This window comes from Mesoplodon mirus (genome assembly GCF_964341445.2).
Source record: "Mesoplodon mirus genome assembly, chromosome: 3".
NCBI classification, from domain to species: Eukaryota; Metazoa; Chordata; class Mammalia; order Artiodactyla; family Ziphiidae; genus Mesoplodon; species Mesoplodon mirus.
Genome location: NC_138978.1, coordinates 47,580,244 through 47,605,598, shown reverse-complemented (window position 1 = coordinate 47,605,598; position 25,355 = coordinate 47,580,244). Strand labels below are relative to the sequence as shown.

At 37.7% G+C, this 25,355-nt stretch overlaps 1 protein-coding gene across 4 annotated transcripts in view; it reads right to left on the bottom strand.

Moving 5' to 3' along the window:
* SCP2 (sterol carrier protein 2) overlaps nucleotides 1-25,355 on the bottom strand; it is a 158,461-nt gene that overhangs the window by 96,024 nt on the left and 37,082 nt on the right. For all 4 annotated transcript variants that reach the window (XM_082615918.1, XM_082615916.1, XM_082615915.1 and 1 more), the window contains 4 exons: nucleotides 12,828-12,891; nucleotides 7,833-7,919; nucleotides 6,517-6,667; nucleotides 5,051-5,198 (listed from right to left, as the gene is read on the bottom strand). In XM_082615918.1, the coding sequence (XP_082472044.1) occupies nucleotides 5,051-5,198; nucleotides 6,517-6,667; nucleotides 7,833-7,919; nucleotides 12,828-12,891 (450 nt within the window). The remainder of the gene's footprint in view (nucleotides 1-5,050; nucleotides 5,199-6,516; nucleotides 6,668-7,832; nucleotides 7,920-12,827; nucleotides 12,892-25,355) is intronic.

Below are 25,355 nucleotides of genomic sequence, written 5' to 3'. Positions count from 1 at the left end.
ATCATCTCAATAGATGCAGAAAAAGGTTTCAACAAAATTCAACACCCATTTATGATTAAAACCCTCCAGAAAGTAGGCATAGAGGGAACTTACCTCAACATAATAAAGGCCATATATGACAAACCCACAGCCAACATCATTCTCAACGGTGAAAAACTGAAACCATTTCCTCTAAGATCAGGAACAAGACCAGGTTGTGCACTCTCACCACTATTATTCAACATAGTATTGGAAGTTTTAGCCACAGCAATCAGAGAAGAAAAAGAAATAACAGGAATCCAAAAGAAGAAGTAAAGCTGTCACTGTTTGCAGATGACATGACACTATACATAGAGAATCGTAAAGATGCTACCAGAAAACTACTAGAGCTAATCAATGAATTTGGTAGAGTAGCAGGATACAAAATTAATGCACAGAAATCTCTTGTATTCCTATACACTAATGATGAAAAATCTGAAAAAGAAATTAAGGAAACACTCACATTTACCATTGCAACAAAAAGAATAAAATACCTAGCAATAAACCTACCTAAGGAGACAAAAGACCTGTGTACAGAAATCTGTAAGACTGATGAAAGAAATTAAAGAAGATACAAACAGATGGAGAGATATATCATGTTCTTGGATTGGAAGAATCAATATTGTGAAAATGACTATATTACCCAAAGCAATCTACAGATTCAATGCAATCCCTATCAAACTACCAACGGCATGTTTCAAAGAACTAAAACAAAAAATTTCACAATTTGTATGGAAACACAAAAGACCCTGAATAGCCAAAGCAATCTTGAGAAAGAAAAATGGAGCTGGAGGAAACAGGCTCCTAGACTACAGACTATACTACAAAGCCACAATAATCAAGACAGTATGGTACTGGCACAAAAACAGAAAATACAGAACAATGGAACAGGATAGAAAGCCCAGAGATAAACCCACGCACATATGGCCGGCCACCTTATTTTTAATAAAAGAGGCAAGAATATACAATGGAGAAAAGACAGCCTCTTCAATAAGTGGTGCTGCGAAAACTGGACAGCTACATGTAAAACAATGAAATTAGAACACTCCCTAACACCATACACAAAATAAACACAAAATGGATTAAAGACCTAAATGTAAGGCCAGACACTATCAAACTCTTAGAGGAAAACATAGACAGAACACTCTATGACATAAATCACAGCAAGATCCTTTTTGACCCACCTCCTAGAGAAAGGGAAATAAAAACAAAAATTAATGGGACCTAATGAAACTTAAAAGCTTTTGCACAGCAAAGGAAACCAGAAACAAGACGAAAAGACAACCCTCAGAACGGGAGAAAGTATTTGCAAATGAAGCAACTGACAAAGGATTAATCTCTAAAATATATAAACAGCTCATGCAGCTCAATATCAAAAATACAAACAACCCAATCCAAAAATGGGCACAAGACCTAAATAGACATTTCTCCAAAGAAGATATACAGATTGCCAACAAACACATGAAAGGCCACTCAACTTCACTAATCATTAGAGAAATGCAAATCAAAACTACAATGAGGTATCACCTCACACCAGTCAGAATGGCAATCATCAAAGAATCTACAAACAATAAATGCTGGAGAGGGTGTGGAGAAAAGGGAACCCTCTTGCACTGTTGGTGGGAAAGTAAATTGATACAGCCACTGTGGAGAACAGTACAGACGTTGCTCAAAAAACTACAAATAGAACTACCATACGACACATCAATCCCACTACTGGGCATATACCCTGAGAAAACCATAATTCAAAAAGAGTCATGTACCACAATGTTCATTGAAGCTCTATTTACAATAGCCAGGACATGGAAGCAACCTAAGTGTCCATCGACAGATGAATGGATAAAGAAGATGTGGCACATATATACAATGGAATATTACTCAGCTATAAAAAGAAATGAAATTGAGTTATTTGTAGTGAGGTGGATGGACCCAGAGTCTGTCATACAGAATGAAGTAAGTCAGAAGGAGAAAAACAAATACCATATGTTAACACATATATATGGAATGTAAAAAAAAAATGTTCTGAAGAACCTAGGGGCAGGACAGGAATAAAGATGCAGATGTAGAAAATGGACTTGAGGACACAGGGAGAGGGAAGTGTAAGCTGGGATGAAGTGAGAGGGTGGCATGGACATATATACACTACCAAATGTAAAATAGATAGCTAGTGGGAAGCAGCCACATAGTACAGGGAGATCAGTTCAGTGTTTTGTGACCACCTAGAGGGGTGGGATAGGGAGGGTGGGAGGGAGATGCAAGAGGGAGGAGATATGGGGATATATGTATATGTATAGCTGAATCAATTTTTATAAAGCAGAAACTAACACACCACTGTAAAGCAATTATACTCCTATAAAGATGTTAAAAAATAAGTAAATAAATAAAATTATAAACAGGCTTATATCTATTAAGAAATTTTAATTTATTGAAAACACCCCCCCCCAAGAAAACTTTAATCTACTTGATTATACTGGTAATGTAACAGTCAAGGAAGAACTAACACTAATCTTACACAAACTATTTTAGCAAATAGAAAATGAGTGACCACTGCTCAATTTATTTTATGAGACTGGAATAAAACAACTTGGAAAAAAAGAAAACTACAGACAAATATCCTTCATGAATATATAAACAAATTTCATTAACAAAATGCTAGCAAATTGATTCTAACAATATATTAAAAGGTAGGATTAATCCCAGAAATATACGGTTAGTTTAACATTCAAAATTAATGTAATTCACCATGTGAAAAGAAAAAAGGACAAAATCCATATGATCATTTTAATAGATGCAGAAGAATTTTTTGAAAATTCAACACCCCTTGATGACAAAACAACAAAAACCTCAGCAGGCTTAGAATAGTAGGGAACTTTCTCAACATGATAAATGGTATCAACAAAAAACCTATAGCTAACATTATACATAATGGTAAAAGATTAAAGTGCATCCCCTGAGATCAGGAATAAGGTAATGATGCCCACTTTCACCTCTTCTATTCAATATGGTACTAGAGCTCACAGTCATTGCAGTAAGGTAAGAAAAATTAAAAAGATCAGAAAGGAAGACAAAAAACTGTCACTGGCAAATGGCATGATTGTTTATATGAAAAATCACTCATAATCTGCAAAATAATGACTAGAACAAATGAATTTAGCAAAGTTACAGTTTCCAAGTTTTTTTTAATCAATTGTATTCTTATATACTATCAGCAAACATTGGAAAATGAAGGTTAAAAAAAAAATTATGCCAAACCCATAAAATACCAAGGAATAAACCTAACAAAAGACACCTAAGAGCTATACTAAAAACTACAAACATTCTAATAGAAGTTAAAGGAGAGCTAAATAAATGGAAACATACGCATCTAATGGATTGGAAGATTCAACATTGTTAAGATGACAATTCTCTCTAAATCAATCTACAGACTCAATGAAAATTCCAGCAAGCTTTTTATTTTGTAGAAATTGACAAACTAATTCTAATATGTACATGGAGATGCAAAGGAGCTAAAATAACCAAAATGATTTTTAAAATGAACAAAATTGGAGAACTTATCCTATCTGATATAGTATGGTATAGTAGAGTGTAGTAGAATAAACACAGTAGCCAAACTAACTTGGTATTGGTGAAAAGGTAGACATGTAGATCATTGGAATAGAACAGAGAATCCAAAAACGGACCCTCACATATATGGGCAATTTTTGACAAAGGTGCCAAGGCAATTCAATGGGGAGAGAAAAGTCCTTCCAATAAATGGTGCTGAATATATGTATGGGGAAAAAAAGAGTAATATCAACCTTTACCTTACACCAAACGTAAAAATGGACTCAAAATAGATCATGTACTTAAATGTAAAATCTAAAACTACAGAACTCCTAGAATAAAAATAGAAGAAAATCTTTACAACCTTGCAGTAGGCAAGTTTCTTGGAATATAAAAAGCCTGAACCATTAAAAAAATTTGATAAGAAAATATATAATTGATAATCAAAAAATTTTTAATTTGTCCTTCAAAAGTCACTATTAATAAAACAAAAAGGTAAGCCAGACTGGGAGAAAACATTCATAGCCCACATATATCAGACAAATTACTTGTATCCAGAATATACATTTATATAAATTTACAACACAATAAAGACAAGTAACCCAATCATCAAAGGGCAAAAGATCTGGACACTTCACAAAAGATATATGAGTGACCAATAAGCACAAAAAAAGATGCTCAACATCACTAGTCATGAGGGATATGCATAATAAAACTAAAATAAAACACCACTATATACTCTTTTGAATGGCTGAAATTTTAAAAACTGACCACACTGGGCTTCCCTGGTGGCGCAGTGGTTGGGAGTCCACCTGCCGATGCAGGGGGCGCAGGTTCGTGCTCCGGTCCACGAGGATCCCATGTGCCGCGGAGCGGCTGGGCCCGTGAGCCATGGCCGCTGAGCCTGTGCGTCCGGAGCCTGTGCTCCGCAACGGAAGTGGCCGCGGCAGTGAGAGGCCCGCGTACCGCAAAAAGGAAGGAAAAAGGAAAAAAAAAAAAAAAACTGACCACGTCAAGTGTTGATGAGAATGTGAAACAACTGAAATCTCACACACTGCTAGTAGTAACGGAAAATGGTACAACCACTTTAAAAACGAAACGAAAAAAAATCCTCCAGATCCCACCAACTAGTTTTTCCATTTTCCTTTCTGCAGGTCTTTATTCAAACACAGTTTGAAATAGCTGGAATTACATATGTGATTTTTTTTAACCTTTGTTTGTTTTTGTTTTTTTTTACTTAACAGTGCATTACAAGTACCCCTGCTTTACATAAAACAAATTATTTGCATACTCTGTCATCTCATTTGGTACTGTCCAAGACTACATGTTCTAAGAGTCCAAGATGAAGATAGCTTACATTCACTTTGCACAGTGTGGCAGAGCCAACATGGAGGGAAAGGCAGTTAGTGAATTGTTTTGTTTTATGATGAAAGTGAAATGTTCTCAGTGACATGTAGTAGGTTAATCTGCATCTCATCAAAGATATTACCTTCTGGACAGAGTCCCAGTGCCTCATAAGTAAGAAGTTCATTGGTGGAAAAGCAATCATGAAGTTCTATTACATCAATATCACTTGGTCTCAGGCCAGATTTCTCATAGCACTTTCTGGCAGCTTCTTTACTCATATCAAAGCCAACCTAAAACCAAAACCATATTTAAATAAATTAAGGGCATCAAAACTGGGACTTTTATATAAGGCTTATAAGAGATTAATATGTATAACCTTAACAATTGAGAACTGACCATAAATATTGAAATCTCAGTTAATTCTGTATTACACAGAAAGTCCAAATAAAAGAATATCCAGGAGGGAGAATGAACATACACATTACATTTTGTACTATAAAAAGGACTTACGGGGCCTCCCTGGTGGCGCAGTGGTTGAGAGTCCGCCTGCCGATGCAGGGGATACGGGTTCGTGCCCCGGTCTGGGAGGATCCCATATGCCGCGGAGCGGCTGGGCCCGTGAGCCATGGCCGCTGGGCCTGCGCATCCGGAGCCTGTGCTCCGCAACGGGAGAGGCCACAACAGTGAGAGGCCCACATACCGCAAAAAAAAAAAAAAAAAAAAAGGACTTACGATTCCTCATGCCATATCCTGTGCAAAGTTACAAAAACTCTATCAAACCACAATATATAGTGTGGTAGATAGGTTGAAGAGATTTATCAAGAGATCATTATGTTTCAGATACACTGAAAAATATGGATGAATTTCTATATGAAAATAAACAATCTTCTTTTAGAAGATCATATAGGATTCAAACCATTTTTCCAATATTCATGCTATTAACACCCCTTTGGTCTCAGATAATAACATGCAAACTCACCTCTTTTCCAAGGAATAAAATTGTGATGTGATGGAAAATGTACTACAATCAGAAAACCTGAGTATAAGTTTCACCTCTGCCACACCCTAGCTTGTGTGATCTTGGGCAAGTTACAGAAACATTTTAAAATTCAAAGCATTGTTGTAAAAGCATTTTGTAAACTCTAACGTAAACCATATGCTTATTTATACATGTATATGTACATAATGCACATTTTTATATGTGTATATATGTATGTATCTTCAAATATTCAACGAACTCTAGGTCAGAATTCTCATCTTTTTTACTTCCTCTATTTTGTACTCAATCTTCAATCAGTAATTTTTAAAGTGCAAAAAAGTTCCTGAAAATATCTTTGCTTTTCCCTTAACTCTGTAAGACTGGAGTTCCAGGCATATTTAGGCAACTCAAAATTTTTTAAAATAGCACACTAGTTAGTTAAAAGTGCATGCATATGTTCTTATCAGTTATTTTCCCTTAACAGATTCTTAAGGATGGGTTATAATATTAAATTTTCTAGACCAATTTTTTTCAAGTAAATAATGTTCAGAGCTGATGACATGATGTCACCTTGAAATTTTGAAAAAGAAATCCCTTAACTGATTAATAAAACAGAATCTCAGACACACCATTTTAATAATGCTTTTTTCTTCAAACGAGCTTGGCATATCAGTCACCATCTCTTGAGCCAAAATTTCCACAGCTTTGGATTTCAGGCCGTGCTTCTGTACAAATGCTTCACTAGCCAAAATTGCCGCTGCAGCACCATCTGAAGTGGGACTAAGAGGAGGTGAAAATAGTTATTTACACCTGATTCACCTCGATCTTAGGATTTCAGTCTAGGAGTTCTTTCAGTGTGGAAAGGCAGGGTATGCTTGCTGGTCATTGGACTGTCTTTGTAATATCTGCAGTTAAAAATTATACATGCTTCGCACCTGAAGACTGAACTTCTATCAAGAATTTAAATGCTGTCAGTCACTGCTTGGTCTCTAAGGGTCTCTCCCAAAAAGTTCTTATTGCAAAGAATCCCAGATTTGCCTCTGCAGATAAATAAGGTATTTTCTGGTGACTTCTGAGGAGTCCACAAGGTTATTCCTGAGCTAGTAAAGATTCTACTATAGGCCTAACTAGCTCCAACTTTGCTATCTCCCAAATAATCAGTCTTGAAATCCTTTTGGAAACTGGGAAAGGATGGAATAGGAGATACCAGAAAGCCCATGGTTTGGTTAAGACTGTTGAGATCTCCTCAAAATAGACCTTTTCCTTAGAGCAGCTGTGAAGGAAGGCAGCAGACACAAGAAGCCTTCTGTGAGTTGAGCTGTACTTTAAAAATGGGCAGACACTCATACTGCAACTGATAAAAATGGACGTCACTTGTTCACTTGCATCCCAGACAGTAACTCCAGGACACATCCAGGTGAGAGTCAGGCACAGGTAGGAGCTATGCAATACTAACTCAGTCTTCCAGGAGACAGATATTGTCAAGCAATTTTCAAGACAGAGCTACTATCATTATTAGAGCTTTGATTTTTTTTCTTGTTTTACCTTTACTCGTAGTTAGTATGATTGAGTAAAATTTCCTACAGTAGAAATATACAGCAGAGAAAACAAAATGGTCAAGGGAAAAACCTTTGGACTCCACTGGCCTCCCAAGCCACATTTAAATGAATAAATACTATTAAAACAGAGTAGCTGGAAGTCATGAGAAAAGGAAGTAAAATATATAATTTTCCAAGAGAAAAGACAATCTGTGTCTAGACAGGAATAGGAAGCAAGGGTGCTCACTCCAGGGTAAGGACTATACTTGGTAGGAGTTCTATAAAAGCAGATACAGATATAGATATACCCAGATACAGAGCCTACAGTCTACCCAAGGGATAGAGGGGGTGGGTGGAGGGGAGAAGGCACAGTACTTCTATTAAATATTAAAATGTGTTTTTCTTACCAACATTGTAAGATAGTCAAAAAATCAAAAATTTTTTGAGATGCCATCACTTCATCTAAACTGTACTCCTTTTGGAACTGGGAATACCTAAATATAAAATAAGTAATTACAGAATGTGAGGTAGCAATCACAATTTTTGTTGAAGATATTCTGGTCCAGAAGTTAAAGAGAGAATAATACGTAAATACTCTTTTCACAAATTAAAGATAGGCTTTCATAAACCATTTCAATCTACAATAAATAAGTCATTTGAATTGAATTTTTAAAATTCCTAACTCCAAAATATCATGTTGTATAAATAAACTTTTGTCTAATTTTTGTCCTGGGTTCCTGGCACGGAGATTCTAAAACCCTTGGAATTTCCTGAGTAATAAAAGTGTCTTTGTTATGCTAATTAGGTGACTGGTGGTGGTCCCCTTGTTAGCTGGGGGATAAGGGAAGGATGAGCCAGGGGTCTGGTCACCAGAAAGATCAACCATGCGAATACAAGATTGGGACTTTTGAACCAGTTTGACCCCTAGGGAGAAGAGGGGGGCCTAGAGATCGAGTGGCCAATGATTTAATTGAATATGCCTGCCTAATGAAGCCCCAATAAAAACTCTAGAAGCTGAAGCTTGGTGAAGCCACCTGGTTGCCGAGTACCTTCACATACTAGGAGGGTGATGTGCCCTGACTCCATGGGAAGAGGGCATGGAAGCTCTGCACTAGGAACCTTCCCAGTCATTATCCTATGTGCCTCTTCATTTGGCTGCTCCTCAGTAAGTACAGTACTTTCCTGAGTTCTGTGAGTCATTCTAGTGAATTATCAAACATGAGAGGATCATGGGAACCACTGAATTTATAGTCAGTTGGTCAGAAGTGCAGGTGGCCTGGGGATCCTACTTCATCTGGCATCTAAAGTGAGAGTAGTTTTGTGAAGTCTTAATTCATAGAGTCTGCATTAACTCTGGGTGGCAGGTACCAGAATTAAATTGCAGTACACCCAGTTGGTGTCAAACCAGTTGGAGGTTAAAATAAAATACCTTTTTTTTTCCTGGAGAATTATAAAAATATTAGTTCCTTAAAAGCAAAATTAAATGACTTGCAATTCAGCCAACTTTTGTGGTGATAATATTATACAGCTACATTTAATGAAAGCTCATGGCATTCTTAAATAAATGTATAAAACCTATAATAAAATATCTGCATTCTTCAAAACACATTTCCTTTCTCATCACTGCCAAGAAGAAACTTATTTTCATCCCCTTTGGTGTCTCTAACAATATAATCAGATGGTTTCAGAAACTGCTCTGGAAAGACAGCAGCACAAATAGATACAATAAGGGAGTTTCTAAAAGCAAACTTCAACTGGTATGGAAATTAAGTAATTCCAGTGTTTAGAAATCAAGCCCATGTAACTTAGATCTGCATACTACCGTCTGCACCTTTGCTTCTGAAGCTAAATTTGACCATCACCAACTTTCAAAAAAATGCTTTATTTAAGCCAGATCCTGTACTAGACAGTGGGGACATAGACATAGTCCCTACCCTCAAGGAACTCAGTCTGAATCCACGGCAATAAATACACCATTCTCGTATGATAAATGCCATGATAGAAATGTTACACAGGGTGCCATGGGACCAACAGGATACACATCAAACCCAGATACCAAAGGGGGCTTCCTCTCTGAGGTTAGGCAAATAAGAGGAAATAGGAGATAGAGAATTCCTGGCAAAAGGGTCAGCACATGCAAAGCCTCTTGAGGTGAAATAGTTTACTGAAGCTAGAGCGTGACATCTGGGAAGGAATATGGAGGCAAGATGAAGAAGAGGGGGCAGGAGACATGAATAAGGATCAGATCATGAAAGACCAGTATATGGTGTTTACATTATACTGAAAACAATGAGGAACTACTAAAGGATATTAAGCTGGGAGTGACATAACCAGATTTGTATTTCAGCAAGAAAGCTGTGGAAAAGGGACACTAAAAAGGCATTACCAAAAGCAAGTAAACCAACTAAGAGATTGGGGCAATAATTAAGGCAAGAAATGATAAGGGCCTAAAATAGGAAATTGGAAGTAAAAGATGGAGATAAGCGGGACTTCCCTGGAGGTCCAGTGGTTAAGACTCCGTGCTTCCAATGCAGGGGGCACAGGTTCGATCCCTGGTCAGGGAACTAAGATCCCACATGCCGTGCAGCACAGCCAAAAAAGTAAAATTAAAAAAAAAAAGATGGGGCTTCCCTGGTGGCACAGTGGTTGAGAGTCCGCCTGCCAATGCAGAGGATGCGGGTTTGTGCCCCGGTCTGGGAAGACCCCACATGCCACGGAGTGGCTGGGCCCATGAGCCACGGCCACTGAGCCTGCACGTCCAGAGCCTGTGTTCCGCAATGGGAGAGGTCACAACAGTGAGAGGCCCGTGTACCGCAAAAAAAAAAAAAAAAGATGGAAAGAAGTAATGAATTCAAGAGATAGTAAGGAGGGAGAGTTATAGACACAGGTCTGAAGGCTCAAGTGGCAGAAGCTATCCCTAATCTTAGCTTATACTACAGATCACAGATTCTCACTGCCTTTAGGTATTCTTATAATCTGTGAGGAAGCACTTGAGAAGGTTCTTAACTCAACCTTCTTAGAAATATGTAACAGGTTATCTCTAATGACTGGTCAGCAAACACAGAATTATCTTTCTTCACTAGTCAAGCAAAACCTAGTGTAAGAAGTTAGCATCTGAAATTTCTGAGCCAAACCTAGAAGGCTATTCTTGGCTGTTTCAGTGAGTTTTAAATGATGAAGCTGAGATTCAGAAATAACATTTGCCTATTCAACATAATTGAGAACTTATAATACATAACAGAAGATCCATGAGGACAAGGAACTTATCCGTCTTGTTCACTGCTATATCACTAGCAGCTTTACCAGTGTCTTGCACATAGTAGGCTACTGAATACCTAATAGCTGAGTGAATGAAAATCCTTTAGAAGAATGCTGTAATGAGTGGATAAATGAGTACCTGGTTGGGCAGGGAGTTAAGTAAAAGAAAGACTTGGAAGCTTTGCTTCTCTGGGGAAGGTCAAGAGCTGCTCTTTGGAGTCTCAAAGCCAGGAAACTGCAGTACTGTCAACTCCTCAATATGTTGGTACAGTTCCTTACTAGTTTCAGGAAATCACAAGGATTTTTAATGGTTCTCCAAGTTCTAAGGACAAAGAAATCAGCTCTAGACCATATTTATGGGCTTAAGACTGTTTATCCTAACTACAATTCAGTAACAGCAAAGTTTTATTGAGCATATACTATGTTCCAATACCCTACTAGGTACTGAAGATATAAAGATGAGACATAATCTCTGCTCAAGGATCATCATCATCAGAGGAGAAAGATTTATAAATAAGTATGACACAGTGTGATATGTTGTAACAGACATATACAGACAGTACAATGAAGCTCATGAGAAAAAATAATTATGCCCATTTAAGAAGGTACTAAGAGAAGCAATGATATTTGGGTTGAGACTTGATGAGTAAGTAGATACTTGCCAAACAAAAGAAAGGCAGAAGGATATTCCAGGGAGAGTTAACAGCGTAACTAAAAACACAGAAACAAGCACAGTATAATACACTTAAGAAATACCAAGTAATCTTGTGAGAGAGGAGATTGAGAATAACCAGGGTAGTGGCAGGAAATAACACCAGCAAAGTAGAATGAGGCCAAATTATAACAGGCTTGTTCTCTCATATGAAGGAATTTCTATATTATATAAGCAAGGGAATTAACCAAAGCTTCCACAATACCCTTAGATCTTTCACAAATTACCATTAAATTTAGGGCATGGGAGTAGATATTATTTGTTAATTAGGTATACCCTGAATTCAAACATCAATTCAAAATCAGAATAATGAGGAGAACAAGTAGTAGCATGAAGTATTAGAAATATGTGGTAATGACCCACTTGTGGTATAAAATGTCCCTTATCATGTTTTTATGTTTATTAAACATGGCAACATTTGTTTAATAGTTCAGAAACAATTTACTGAGCACTGATTATGTTCCAGACTCTGTGCTAAGCATTAAGAACATAAAGATAAGAGGATGGCTCTGGCCCTCAAGGAGTTTATGATCTAGTAGAAGGAAAAATATAAACATTATTTTACCACTATTTAGAATGATCCTGAGCAAGTTGCCTAATTTCTGTAGGCCTCATTTTCATCATCTATAAAGTAAGAATAAAAATAACTACCTTATAGGGTCCTTGAGAGGATTAAATGAAAATGTACATAAAAGTACCTAGCACAGTAACACAGAGTTGGCATTTAATAAAGTTAGCTACTATTCTTTTACTGCCTAGTGGTTTGCTTTTGTAGAGATTCTACTTGTGTGGCACTAATTCATTTCCCAGTGAACCAATTTTATTCAGCAACCATTAAGTACATGCTATGAGCCACGCATTGCACTAGGCATTAGGGATTCAAAGATCAATTATCAGTAATACATATGATGTAATTTTACTTCAGACTATTTTTTAGGATATAAATAACCATATTATTCTATCAGAGTAAGAGTTAATGACACTAACATAATTAAAATGCAAATAATTTAATATAAAGTAATTAAAACAACCACTAATACGTGTTTTACAAACATTTTAATTAATCAAAACAAACTAAGAAAAGTTTTAAAAAATGGTTTAAAATGGGGCCTGGTTATTTCCAATTAAAATTATTACAATAAATTTCATTTACTAGAGTTAGAACCTATGACCAATTACATCTTTTAACGCCAGCCATTCACATTCTTTCTTAAAAGAGCAACTAAGCTTAAATGGCATTTTAAATATAAATAGACCAAAACCTAAACTGAAAAGTAGTCAAAAGTTTACTTGGGCACAAGCCTTTCATAAGAAAAAAAAGACATTCTAGTTAACATCTTTGAGGTCTTACATTTGCTTTTCAAGTATAAAGTTGCATATTACATAGCAGGATAACCCAGATTCTCACATTTCATATCTCTGAAATACTTACGGGTTATTAACTGAATGTTTATGATTTTTCCATCCAATTTTTGCAAAGTGTTCAAGTTTTGTTCCTGTAGAGAAAGCAAACTTCTATTAGTGAGTTAATGCCTTCCTGTTCCTTGTTAACAAATGTTGCAATGATACTCAGTATCCTTCTAATACTTCCACATTTTCCCATGCATAGATACCAGTATTGGAAACTTCAACACTGATCCCTCACATAAACATTTCTTTATAATTAGACTTGGGTGTATTTCATGAATTGAATCAACAAATAAGCGTATGATATGAAAATAGTTCAAACTGGCCTATTCTACCTAGTACAACTAGGGTCTACTTTCAAAACCCAGAAAATATAGACTAGGACCACAGTGGTTATAAGGCAGGAAAGCACTGCCAGCAATACTTCAAGGAGTCTGCCAAAACATCCCAACATCCCTGGACGAAGTGAATTTTACCATTCATACCTCTAGGGCCTGAACTTCTTTTTCCTTATGATAAGGCAGAAAGGTCTTCACAAGAGTTACAGTCTAACAAGAAAAGTGTATACTGTTTAAATTCTTTAACAGAAAGTTCAAAGAGTAGTGTCGGAAAATAAAAGCAAGCTCATTAATGAAGTAAATTTTGCAAAAATCTTGTTTACTATTTTTTTAAATTTCATTAGGTCCCATTTGTTTATTTATTTTTTTATTTCCATTACTCTAGGAGGTGGGTCAAAAAAGATCTTGATGTGATTTGTCAAAGAGTGTTCTTCCTACGTTTTCCTCTAAGAGTTTTATAGTGTCCGGTCTTACATTTAGGTCTTTAATTCATTTTGAGTTATTTTTGAGTATGGTGTTAGGGAGTGTTCTAATTTCATTTTTTACATGTAGCTGTCCAGTTTTCCCAACACCACTTATTAGAGACGTTGTCTTCCCTCCATTGTATATCCTTGCCTCTTCTGTCATAGATTAGTTGACCATAGGTGTGTGGGTTTATCTCTGGGCTTTCTATCCTGTTCCATATTTCTGTTTTTGTGCCAGTACCATATTGTCTTGATTACTGTAGCTTTGTAGTATAGTCTGAAGTCAGGGGGTCTGATTCTTCCAGCTCTGTTTTTTTCCCTCAAGTTTGCTTTGGGTATTCGGGGTCTTTTGTGTCTCCATACAAATTTTATGATTTTTTTGTTATAGGTCTATAAAAATGCCATTGGTAATTTGATAGGGTTGCACTAAATCTGTACATTGCTTTGGGTAGTATAGTTATTTTCACAATATTGATTCTTCCAATCTAAGAACATGATATATCTCTCCATCTGTTTGTGTCATCTTTTATTTCTTTCATCAGTGTCTTATAGTTTCTGAGTACAGGTCTTTTACCTCCTTAGGTATGTTTATTCCTAGGTATTTTACTCTTTTGTTGCAATGGTGAATGGGATTCTTTCCTTACTTTCTCTTTCTGATCTTCGTTGTTAGTGTATAGGAATGCAAGAGATTTCTGTGCATTAATTATTGTATCCTGCAACTTTACCAAATTCATTGATTAGCTCTAGTAGTTTTCTGGTGGCATCTTTAGGATTATCTATGTGTAGTATCATATCATCTGCAAACAGTGACAGTTTTACTTCTTCTTTTCCAATCTGTATACCTCTTATTTCTTTTTCTTCTTTGATTGCCGTGGCTAGGACTTCCAAAACTATGTTGAATAATAGTGGCAAGAGTGGACATCCTTGTTTTGTTCCTCATCTTAGAAGAAATGGTTTCAGTTTTCCACCATTGAGAATGATGTTTGCTGTGGGTCTGTTGTATACGCCCCTTATTATGTTGAGGTAGGTTCCCTCTATGCCCCTTTTCTGGAGAGTTTTATCATAAACGGGTGTTGAATTTTGTAAAAAGCTTTTTCTGCATCTATTGAGATGATCATATGGTTTTTATTCCTCAATTTGTTAATATGGTGTATCACATTGATTGATTTGCATATATTGAAGAATCCTTGGATCCCTGGGATAAATCCCACCTGATCATGGTGTATGATCCTTTTAATGTGTTGTTGGATTCTGTTTGCTAGTATTTCGTTGAGGATTTTTAGATCTATAATCATGAGTGATATTGGTCTGTAATTTTCATTTTTTGTAGTATCTTTGTCTGGTTTTGGTATCAGGGTGTTGGTGGCCTCATAGAATGAGTTTGGGAGTGTTCCTTCCTCTGGAATTTTTTGGAAGACTTTGAGAAGGATAGGTGTTAGCTCTTCTCTAAATGTTTGATAGAATTCACCTGTGAAGCCATCTGGTCCTGGACTTCTGTTCGTTGAAACGTTTTTAACCACAGTTTGAAATTCAGTACTTGTGATTGGTCTGTTCATATTTTCTGTTTCTTCCTGGTTCAGTCTTGGAAGGTTATACCTTTCTAAGAATTTGTCCATTTCTTCCAGGAGGTCCATTTTATTGGCACAGAGTTGCTTGTAGTAGTCTCTTATAATGCTTTGTACTTCTTCAGTGTCAGTTGTAACTTCTCCTTTTTCATTTCTAATTTTACTGATTTGAGCCCTCTCCCTCTTTTTCTTGATGAGTCTGGATAAAGGTTTATCAATTTTGTTTACCTTCTCAAGGAACCAGCTTTTAGTTTATTGATCTTTGCCTTGTTTTCTTTGTTTCTATTTCATTTATTTCTGCTCTGATCTTTATGATTTCTTTCCTTCTGCTAACTTTGGGTTTTGCTTGTTCTTCTTCCTCTAGTTCCTTGAGGTGTAAGATTAGATTGTTTCTTCGAGATTTTTCTTGTTTCTTGAGGTAGGATTGTATTGCTATAAACTTTCCTCCTAGAACTGCTTTTGCTGCATCCCATATGTTTTGGATCATCATGTTTTCATTATCATTTGTCTCTAGGTATTTTTTGATTTCCTCTTTGATTTCTTCAGTCATCTCTTGATTATTTAGTAACGTATTGTTTAGCCTCAATGTGTTTGTGGCTTTTTATATTTTTTTCCCTGTGATTTATTTCTAGTCTCATAGCACTGTCGTCAGAAAAGATGCTTCATATGATTTCAATTTTCTTAAATTTACCAAGGCTTGATTTGTGACCCAAGATATGATCTATCCCAGGGAATATTCCGTGTGCACTTGAGAAGAAAATGTAATCCGCTGTTTTTGGATAGAATGTCCTATAAATATCAATTAAATCTATCTGCTGTATTGTGTCATTTAAAGCTTGTGTTTCCTTATTAATTTTCTGTCTAGATGATCTGTCCATTGTCGTAAGTGAGGTGTTAAAGTCCCCTACTATTACTGTGTTACTGTCAGTTTCCTCTTTTATAGCTGTTAGCTTTGCCTTACGTATTGAGGTGCTCCTATGTGCTCCTATATATTTATAAGTGTTATATCTTCTTCTTGGATCGATCCCTTGATCGTTATGTAGTGTCCTTCTTTGTCTCTTGTAACATTCTTTATGTTAAAGTCTATTCTGATATGAGTATTGCTACTCCAGCTTTCTCTTTATTTCCATTTGCATGGAATATCTTTTTCCATCCCCTCACTTTCAGTCAGTATGTGTCCCTAGGTCTGAAATGGGTCTCTTGTAGACAGCATATATATGGGTCTTGTTTTTGTATCCATTCAGCGAGGCTGTGTCTTTTGGTTGGAGCATTTAATCCATTCACATTTAAGGTAATTATCATTATGTAAGTTCCTATTACCATTTTTTAAATTGTTTTGGGTTTGTTTTTGTAGGTCCTTTTCTTCTCTTCTGTTCCCCACTTAGAGAAGTTCCTTTAGCATTTGTTGTAAAGCTGGTTTGGTGGTGCTGAATTCTCTTTGCTTTTGCTTGTCTGTAAAGCTTTTGATTTCTTCGTCGAATCTGAATGGGATCCTTGCTGGGTAGAGAAATCTTGGTTGTAGGTTCTTCCCTTTCATCACTTTAAATATATCGTGGCACTCCCTTCTGGCTTGTAGAGTTTCTGCTGAGAAATCAGCTGTCAACTTTATGGGAGTTCCCTTCTATGTTATTTGTCATTCTTCCCTTGTTGCTGTTAATAATTTTTGTCTTTAATTTTTGTCAATTTGATTACTATGTGTCTCAGCCTGTTTCTCCTTGGGTTTATCCTGCCTGGGACTCTCTGTGCTTCCTGGACTTCAGTGGCTATTTTTTTCCCATGTTAGGGAAGTTTTCAACTATAATCTCTTCAAATATTTTCTCGAGTCCTTTCTCTCTCTCTTCTCCTTTGGGAGACCTATAATGCGAATGTTGTTGCATTTAATGTTGTCCCAGAGGTCTCTTAGGCTGTCTTCATTTCTTTTCATTCTTTTTTCTTTATTCTGTTCTGTGGCAGTGAATTCCACCATTCTGTCTTCCAAGTCATTTATCCTTTCTTCTGCCTCAGTTATTTTGCTATTGATTCCTTCTAATGTATTTTTCATTTCAGTTATTGTATTGTTCAACTCTGTTTGTTTGTTCTTTATTTCTTCTAGGTGTTTGTTAAACATTTCTTGTATCTTCTCGATCTTTGCCTCCATTCTTTTTCCAAGGTCCTGGATCATCTTCACTATCATTATTCTGAATTGTTTTTCTGGAAGTCTGCCTACCTCCACTTTATTTAATTATTTTTCTGGGGTTTTATCTTGTTCCTTTATCTGGCACATAGTCCCCTCCCTTTTCATTTTGTCTATCTTTCTGTGAATGTGGTTTTCATTCCACAGGCTGCAGGATTGTAGTTCTTCTTGCTTCTGCTGTCTGCCCTCTGGTGGAGGAGGCTATCTCAGAGGCTTGTGCGAGCTTCCTGATGGGAGGGACTGGTGGTGGGTAGAGCTGGGTGTTGCTCTGGTGGGCAGAGCTCAGTAAAACTTTAATCCACTTGTCTGCTGATGGGTGGGGCTGAGTTCCCTCCCTGTTGGTTGTTTGGTCTGAGGTGACCAAGCAGTGGAGGCTACAGGCTCTGTGGCGGGGCTAATGCCAGACTCCGGGAGGGCTCACGCCAAGGAGCACCTCCCAGAACTTCCGCTGCCAGTGTCCCTGTCCCTACCATGAGCCACAGCTACACCCCGCCTCTGAAGGAGACCCTCCAACATCAGCAGGTGGGTCTGATTCAGTTTCCTATGGGGTCACTGCTCCTTCCCCTTCGGTCCTGGTACGCACACTACTTTGGGTGTGCCCTCCAAGTGTGGAGTCTCTGTTTCCCCCAGTCCCGTTGAAGTCCTGCAATCAAATCTGGCTAGCCTTCAAAGTCTGATTCTCTGGGAATTCCTCTTCCCGTTGCCGGACCCCCAGGTTGGGAAGCCTGATGTGGGGTTCAGAACCTTCACTCCAGTGGGTGGACTTCTGTGTATAATTGTACTCCAGTTTGTGAGTCACCCACACAGTGGTTATGGGATTTGATTTTATTGTGATTGCGCCCCTCCTACGCTCTCACTGCGGCTTCTCCTTTGTCTTTGAATGTGGGGTACCTTTTTTGGTGATTTCCAGTGTCTTCCTGTCGATGATCATTCAGCAGTCAGCTGTAATTCCAGTACTCTAGCAAGAGGGAGTGAGCACACATCCTTCTACTCCGCCATTTTGAACCAATCCACCCAAATTAATTATCTTTTTTATTGTATTGGCTGGTAGATCAAATGAAACATAGTATCTAGTATCAGCAAGACAAGAGACAAAATTTTTAAGGCCATCTTTTGGGACAAGACAAGGAAATACTGTAGTGTGGGTTTTTTTCCCTTTTATATTTCAGGGTTTTTTTGGTGTTACTATAAAAATGAGGGTTCTTCTGTCAGCTTTACATAACACTGGCTTAAACAAAGTTAAACAAATTTCTTTATGGCAGAGCATTAAGAGACCTTCTTTTACTATTGCGTGTGTATTATGATTGTGCAAAAGAGAGTTAAAGTATGAAGCATTTTCCAACTTAACTGACCCACGTCACGGAGCGTCTTAAGAGTCAACAGAACACATATGCACTGATCAATGACAGGCACTGATCAAAGTACTAACCTAGAGCAAAGTCTCTGTTGCTAACCTCTAACCTCAGCCATGCTTGGTTAGTATTTCTACCAAAAATTGGATTCGAAAATTAAAGGGTAAGAGTAGCCCCCACTCACCGCAACTAGAGAAAGCCTTCATGCAGCAACAAAGACCCAACACAGCCATAAATAAATAAATAAATTTATTTTTAAAAAAATAAAGAAAATTCAACGGTATGCTCACCAAACCTGAAGCTGAGAAAGACTGCTATAATGTTGGATCCAAATAGACTTCAGTGAGGTTCATCAATGAGATGGATCAGAATGTAATTAATTAAATGCCCAGTTCTATTCTTGACCACCCAAAACTACCTAAGAAAAGGAGCAGCAATCATGAGAAAGGCTCTGAGGTTCTGTTCGATTATAAGCTCAATATGATTCAACAGTGTGATGTGATTACCAGAAAAGCTTACATGCGATCACAGTACATTAATTAGTCTGGGGATGATGGGTCATGAAACAAGTCTAATAAGAAACAGTTAAAGGGAACAAGTCAAGCTGGCTTCAGATATTTGAAGGGCTGTAAGGTGAAAGAGGCTTGTTCTATGAGTCTCAGAAGACAGAAACTACAGGGAGAGAGATTTGAGTTCAACATGAAAAAGAGCACTGTAACAATTGGAATCATCAAAAAAATGGAATGAGTAGCCTCTGTGGCAAGTTTCTTGTCACAGGAAGTTCAAATGCTTTATTGTCATCTATTAGAAGATTTATAAGCAATTCACAAACGGATTTGTAGGAAGAAGGGCAGCTAAACTATATAAAAGCACTTGGGATAGTGTCTGACATAGGAGATATTCAGTAGGTATTGATGTCTTTTCTTCTTGTTTCCTTACTATGGGATCCAGTTAATCTACAGAAGATAGCAACCCTTTGAAAAATATTCTGCCAATCACTTCCCATGTATTTACTAATCCTGGACACTGATTAAGGGCTTGTTGACTACTGACTCTGAACTGCCAATTCAGATTTGGGGCTGTTCTAAGAATATGAGTGGTGTAAAAAGATCTCAATCTCTTTGAATCAAACCTTGAAGCCACAAAAATCTCCTGATTCTATAGCAGAATGTAAGCTACTACAAACATTCTTACATATTCATTTCTAGAGCACATTCACAAACAGCAATTTCAAACAACTTAAAATTCTATGAAATTCTACAATTCACTAGAAATCTGTTGGATGAAGAATAACATTTCAACTAAAATACTGCACATTTACACTTCAGACTTTAGACTAGAAAAAACTGTCCAACTACTCTGAGTAATGTAAACCTTGAGAAAAGGTTGAAAACACACCAAACACAGATTTCCAGCTAGCTGAGGGCAATGGAAGCTGCCTAAATCTCTCTCCATATCCTCTAAAAAAATACAGAATAGGGCTTCCCTGGTGGCGCAGTGCTTGAGAGTCTGCCTGCCGATGCAGAGGACACGGGTTCATGCCCCGGTCTGAGAAGATCCCACATGCTGCAGAGCGGCTAGGCCCGTGAGCCATGGCCGCTGAGCCTGCGCATCCGGAGCCTGTGCTCCGCAACAGGAGAGGCCACAACAGTGAGAGGTCCGCGTACCGCAAAAAAGAAAAAAAAATACAGAATAACAAGAAAAACAAATAAAACTGTACAAAACCATACCCTCAGCATAACTAGACAAAAGAAAACACAAAACTTCAAATTATCTGTAAGTGAAAAAAAAAGGGAAAGGGAAAAAGTGACCAAATCCCTGCCAGCAATCATTCACGCTCCCACAGTAAGCCTCCTAGGGAAGAAGGGCAGTCTGAAAAATACTGCAGAGGAGAGAAGAGGGGAGCTAGTGGCAAGCCTACAGTTGCTCTGAAACTACTACCAGGAAGAAAAAGACACCCCACAAGAGTGAAAATATTGAAAAAATATTCCTGTAGATCAAAACATGACTACAAGGAAGGGTTAGAAAAGCACGGGAGACTCAAGGCGGTAATCTTTGAAAGGTATAGCTTCTAGGAGAAGGAAAGAGGGAAAAAAAAATGTGGGGGGGAAGGCCCCTTTGGCAACTGGATGGTGAAAGAGAAAAGAAGTAAACAGGGAAATTTCTGGGGTCCTACAAGACAAAACAAACAAAAAAGAAACAAGAAATCAGAGGACACACAGTCCATCTTTCAAAAAATACACTACAGAAATAAGACTTTACTACACTAACATGAGAGGACATCAGAGAATTAGGAATCACTCCAAATTTAAAAGAACACTCTCAAATCACAATGTAATAAAACTAGTAATTATTAATAAAATGTAAAAATTAAGTCTACCTGGAAATTTTTAAACTATTTCCATAAAACAACTCTTGGGCAAAAAGAGGAAAGACAAATGATTGCAAAGCTTCTGAAAAAAATGATACTGAAAACTAAAACACTACATATCAAAACCAAAGTGATATGTTTAAAGCTGTAACAAGGACATAGCACTAAGAATGATTAAAATGGAACATATTGATCAATTAAAAAGAATGAAGTCCTGATCCATGCTACTACATGAATGAACTGTGAATGTTTTCTGTGCTGAGTGAAAGAAGCCAATCACAAAAGGTCACATACTGTAGGGTCCATTTAAATGAAGTGTTCATAATAAGCAAACACATAAAAACAGAAATTAGATTAGTGGTTGCCAGGTGCCTTAGAGCAAAGGATTGCTAATGGGTATGGGGTTTCCTTTGGGGATGATGAAAATGTTCTGAAATTAGATAGTGGTGATGATTGAACAACTCTGTGAATATACAAAAAAACACTGAATTGTACACTTTAAAAGAATGAATTTTTATGGTATGTCAATTTTATCTCAATAAAGCTGTTATTCACTAAAAGGATAAAAAATGAATTAAATTCCCAATTCAAAAAACAACAACAAAATAAACCAATAAAAAGCACAAGGAAGGGGCTTCCCTGATGGCGCAGTGGTTGAGAGTCCGCCTGCCGATGCAGGGGACACAGGTTCGAGCCCTAGTCCAGGAAGATCCCACATGCCGCGGAGCAACTAAGCCCGTGCACCACAACTACTGAGCCAGCGCTCTAGAACCCGTGAGCCACAACTACTAAAGCCCATGTGCCTAAAGCCCGTGCTCCATAACAAGAGAAGCCACAGCAATGAGAAGTCTGTGCACTGCAACGAAGAGTAGCCCCCCCACTCATTGCAACTAGAGAAAGCCCACGCTCAGCAATGAAGACCCAACGCAACCAAAGATAAATAAATTTATTTAAAAAAAATTCATTTATTGAAGTCCTAACACTCAGTGTGAGGGTTTTTGGAGATGGGTCTTTTGGGAGGTAATTATGGTAGATGAGGTCATGAGGGTGAGTGCCTCCTGATAGGATTAGTGTCCTTATAAGAATCCTTACAAAAAGTGGAAGACAAAGATGTTTCTCTCTCCCTCTCTCTCTGCACCCACATAAAAGAAGAGGTCATGTGAATACACAGTGAGATGGCAGTCACCTATAACCCAAGAAAAAACCTATAAAACCTATCGTGCACCAGTATAAAACCAGTATCAGTATAAAACCTATCGTGCATCTTGATTTTAGATTTCCCAGCTTCTAGAACTATGAGAAATAAATTTCTGTTCTTTGAGACACCCCGTCTATGGTATTTGCTATGTCAGCCCAAGCAAACTAATATAGTGGAAATGGAGTTACACTGAACAAAAATGTAAGATATGTGAATGGCTTTGGAACCATTCTAGTTCCAAAGTTTGGAACAATTGCTAGCAAAAGCATAAAGTGCGTTGAAGAAACCATTAGTAGTAGCCTCAAAGTCCTTTGAGGATGCTGCAGGTGAGAGTTTGCAAAAGGACAAAATCTTACTGAAAACTGGAGGAAAGGAGAGCCCTGTTAAAATAGAAGCAGAGATTACAGTAATACCATTACTTGCAGTTATGTAGAAACTAGTTAATAAGCAAAATATTGAAACTGCCACATGGTTTCTTCTGGCTGCTTACAGTAAAATTCTGTAATGCTATATTGCAGAAAGGACTATTAAACAAAAAGGATTCAGGACTTGATAGTTTTGAAAATTCTCAGCCTTTCAAAGTGGTAAAAGATGCTAAAATTAAGAAATAGTCTTTGACGGGAATAAAGACGCAGACTTACTAGAGAATGGACTTGAGGATACGGGGAGGGGGAAGGGTAAGCTGGGACAAAGTGAGAGAGTGGCATGGACTTATATACCCTACCAAATGTAAAACAGATAGTTAGTGGGAAGCAGCCGCATAGCACAGGGGGATCAGCTCGGTGCTTTGTGACCACCTAGAGGGGTGGGACAGGGAGGGTGGGGGGGAGACACAAGAGGGAGGGGATATGGGGATATATGTATATGTATAGCTGATTCACTTTGTTATAAAGCAGAAACTAACACAACATTGTAAAGCAATTATACTCCAATAAAGATGTTAAAAAAAAAAAAGAAAGAATAGTCTTTGAGCAAAGAACAAATCCAGGGCATTGCCAGGAAAACATGGTCCAAAAATGAAGCCCATGTTGTGACAAATCTTTTGTTAAGACCTCAGAAAGATCAAAGGTGATGCCTCAGAATATTGTTCAGAGAGAAAAAAGCCCTCTAAAGAGAAAAAACCTGTGCCTCACAAATCCTCTCAATCAAAGGGCTGCAAGGAAGCTTAAGAATGTTGCTCCTCAGCCATCTCAGAAAGGACCCAAGGTAGAAAGACACTTAGCCCAAAGAGATTTGCAGGTGTAGCTTGCTGACTAATGGCGTGACCAAACAGGATTCACAGGAGACCCACAAAGTTCTTAAGAGTGTTAGCATTCTATTTTTGACCTGGGAGGTAATTTAGGTCACAGTTATGAGCTTTGTGAGAATTCATGAAGCTGTATATTTATGTTGTGTGCATTTCTCTGACTTGAGTTATAATACACAACAACAACAAATGTCATATTTTTTTTAAAATGCTGGGTTCAATCACTACTTTGATTCTTTAATTTCCTAGCAGGTCACAGATCAAAGTTTGAAAAATTATGGTCTGGGATAAGAGCTGTGATAGTAAAAGAAACTGGGGGAAAAAAAACATAATTTGGAGTTTGAAGGTAGAACTGATAGGACATAGTGAGGGACTGGAGTAGGGGAAGAGCGGGGAGAAGTGTCAAAGATGACTCATGTTTTTGCTTTGAACATCTGAATGGATGGAAATGCCACTTACTGAGATGAGGAAAAGTAGAGGAGGAACAAATTTAAGATATGGGGGAACAGAATGAAGAGTTTGCATCTGAACATGTGAAATTTGAGACATCTGTTACATCCACAAGCAGAGATGCAAAGACGCCAACTGGATATACAAGTATAGAGTCCATCACTGACTATCCTAAGTTTGCCTCCCTCTCCCCACAAGTGCCTTACCTTGTTTTATTTTCTTCACAGGACTAATAATTGTTTGAAATTATCCTAGTTTTTTTCATACACTACTGTCTCTCCCCAACTAGAAATTTAAGCAAAAACCTCACATTTCATTTGCTTATTTGTTGCTTGTGAATGAATGCACTGATGTCCCTAATTCTTTTTCCCTCCTGAATATCCTTTATGGTCTGACTTTGAAGTTTCCTACCACAAAAGAAGTAGAGTATATTACCCTATCCCTTGATTCCAAGTTTGCCATGTGACTTGCTTTGGTCAAGTCTCAAAAGGCCTTGCATGTTGCAGATTACTCTCTTGTGCTTCTGCTGTGACCATGAAAAGGACATGCCAGAGCTGGCCCTCCAGTCCCAAGAGGAAAATGAGGGACATATGACCCAGCCAAACAGTACTAAAACAGAGCCTCCAACCAACCTACAGTCATATGATCAACCCAGACAAAAAGACCTGAGCATGACTTAGATCAGCTGATTCCCAGTCAATCTACAAATTTGTAAGCTATAATAATAAATAATCATTGTTTAAAATTGCTGACTTTTGGAGTGGTTTATTAAACAGCAATAGCTAACTGATATACTGCTATATTCCAGTGCCTAGAATAGTGCCTGCAATATAATAATAGCTCAATATTTTAAATGAATTATTTAATTCAAAAGGAAATGGAGGGACTTCCCTGGTGACGCAGTGGTTAAGAATCCACCTGACCCGGAGCCTGTGCTCCGCAACAGGAGAGGCCACAACAGTGAGAGGCCCATGTACTGCAAAAAAAAAAAAAAAAAAAAAAAAAAAAGAATCCACCTGCCAATGCAGGAGACACAGGTTCCAGCCCTGGTCTCGGAAGATCCCACATGCCGCGGAGCAAATAAGCCCGTGCGCCACGGCTACTGAGCCTGCGCTCTGGAGCCCACGAGCCACAACTACTGAAGCCCATGCACCTAGAGCCCATGCTCCTCAACAAAAGAAGCCACCACAATGAGAAGCCCCTGCACCACAACAAAGATTAGCCCCCACTCGCTGCAACTAGAGAAAGCCCATGTGAAGCAATGAAGACCCAACACAGCCAAAAATTAAAAATATAAATAAACAAATAAATTTTAAAAAAATCATTTAAAAAAATTTAAAAGGAAATGGACAAGGAATAGCCAAAGAGGTAAGGAAAACCAGAAGAACGAGATGTC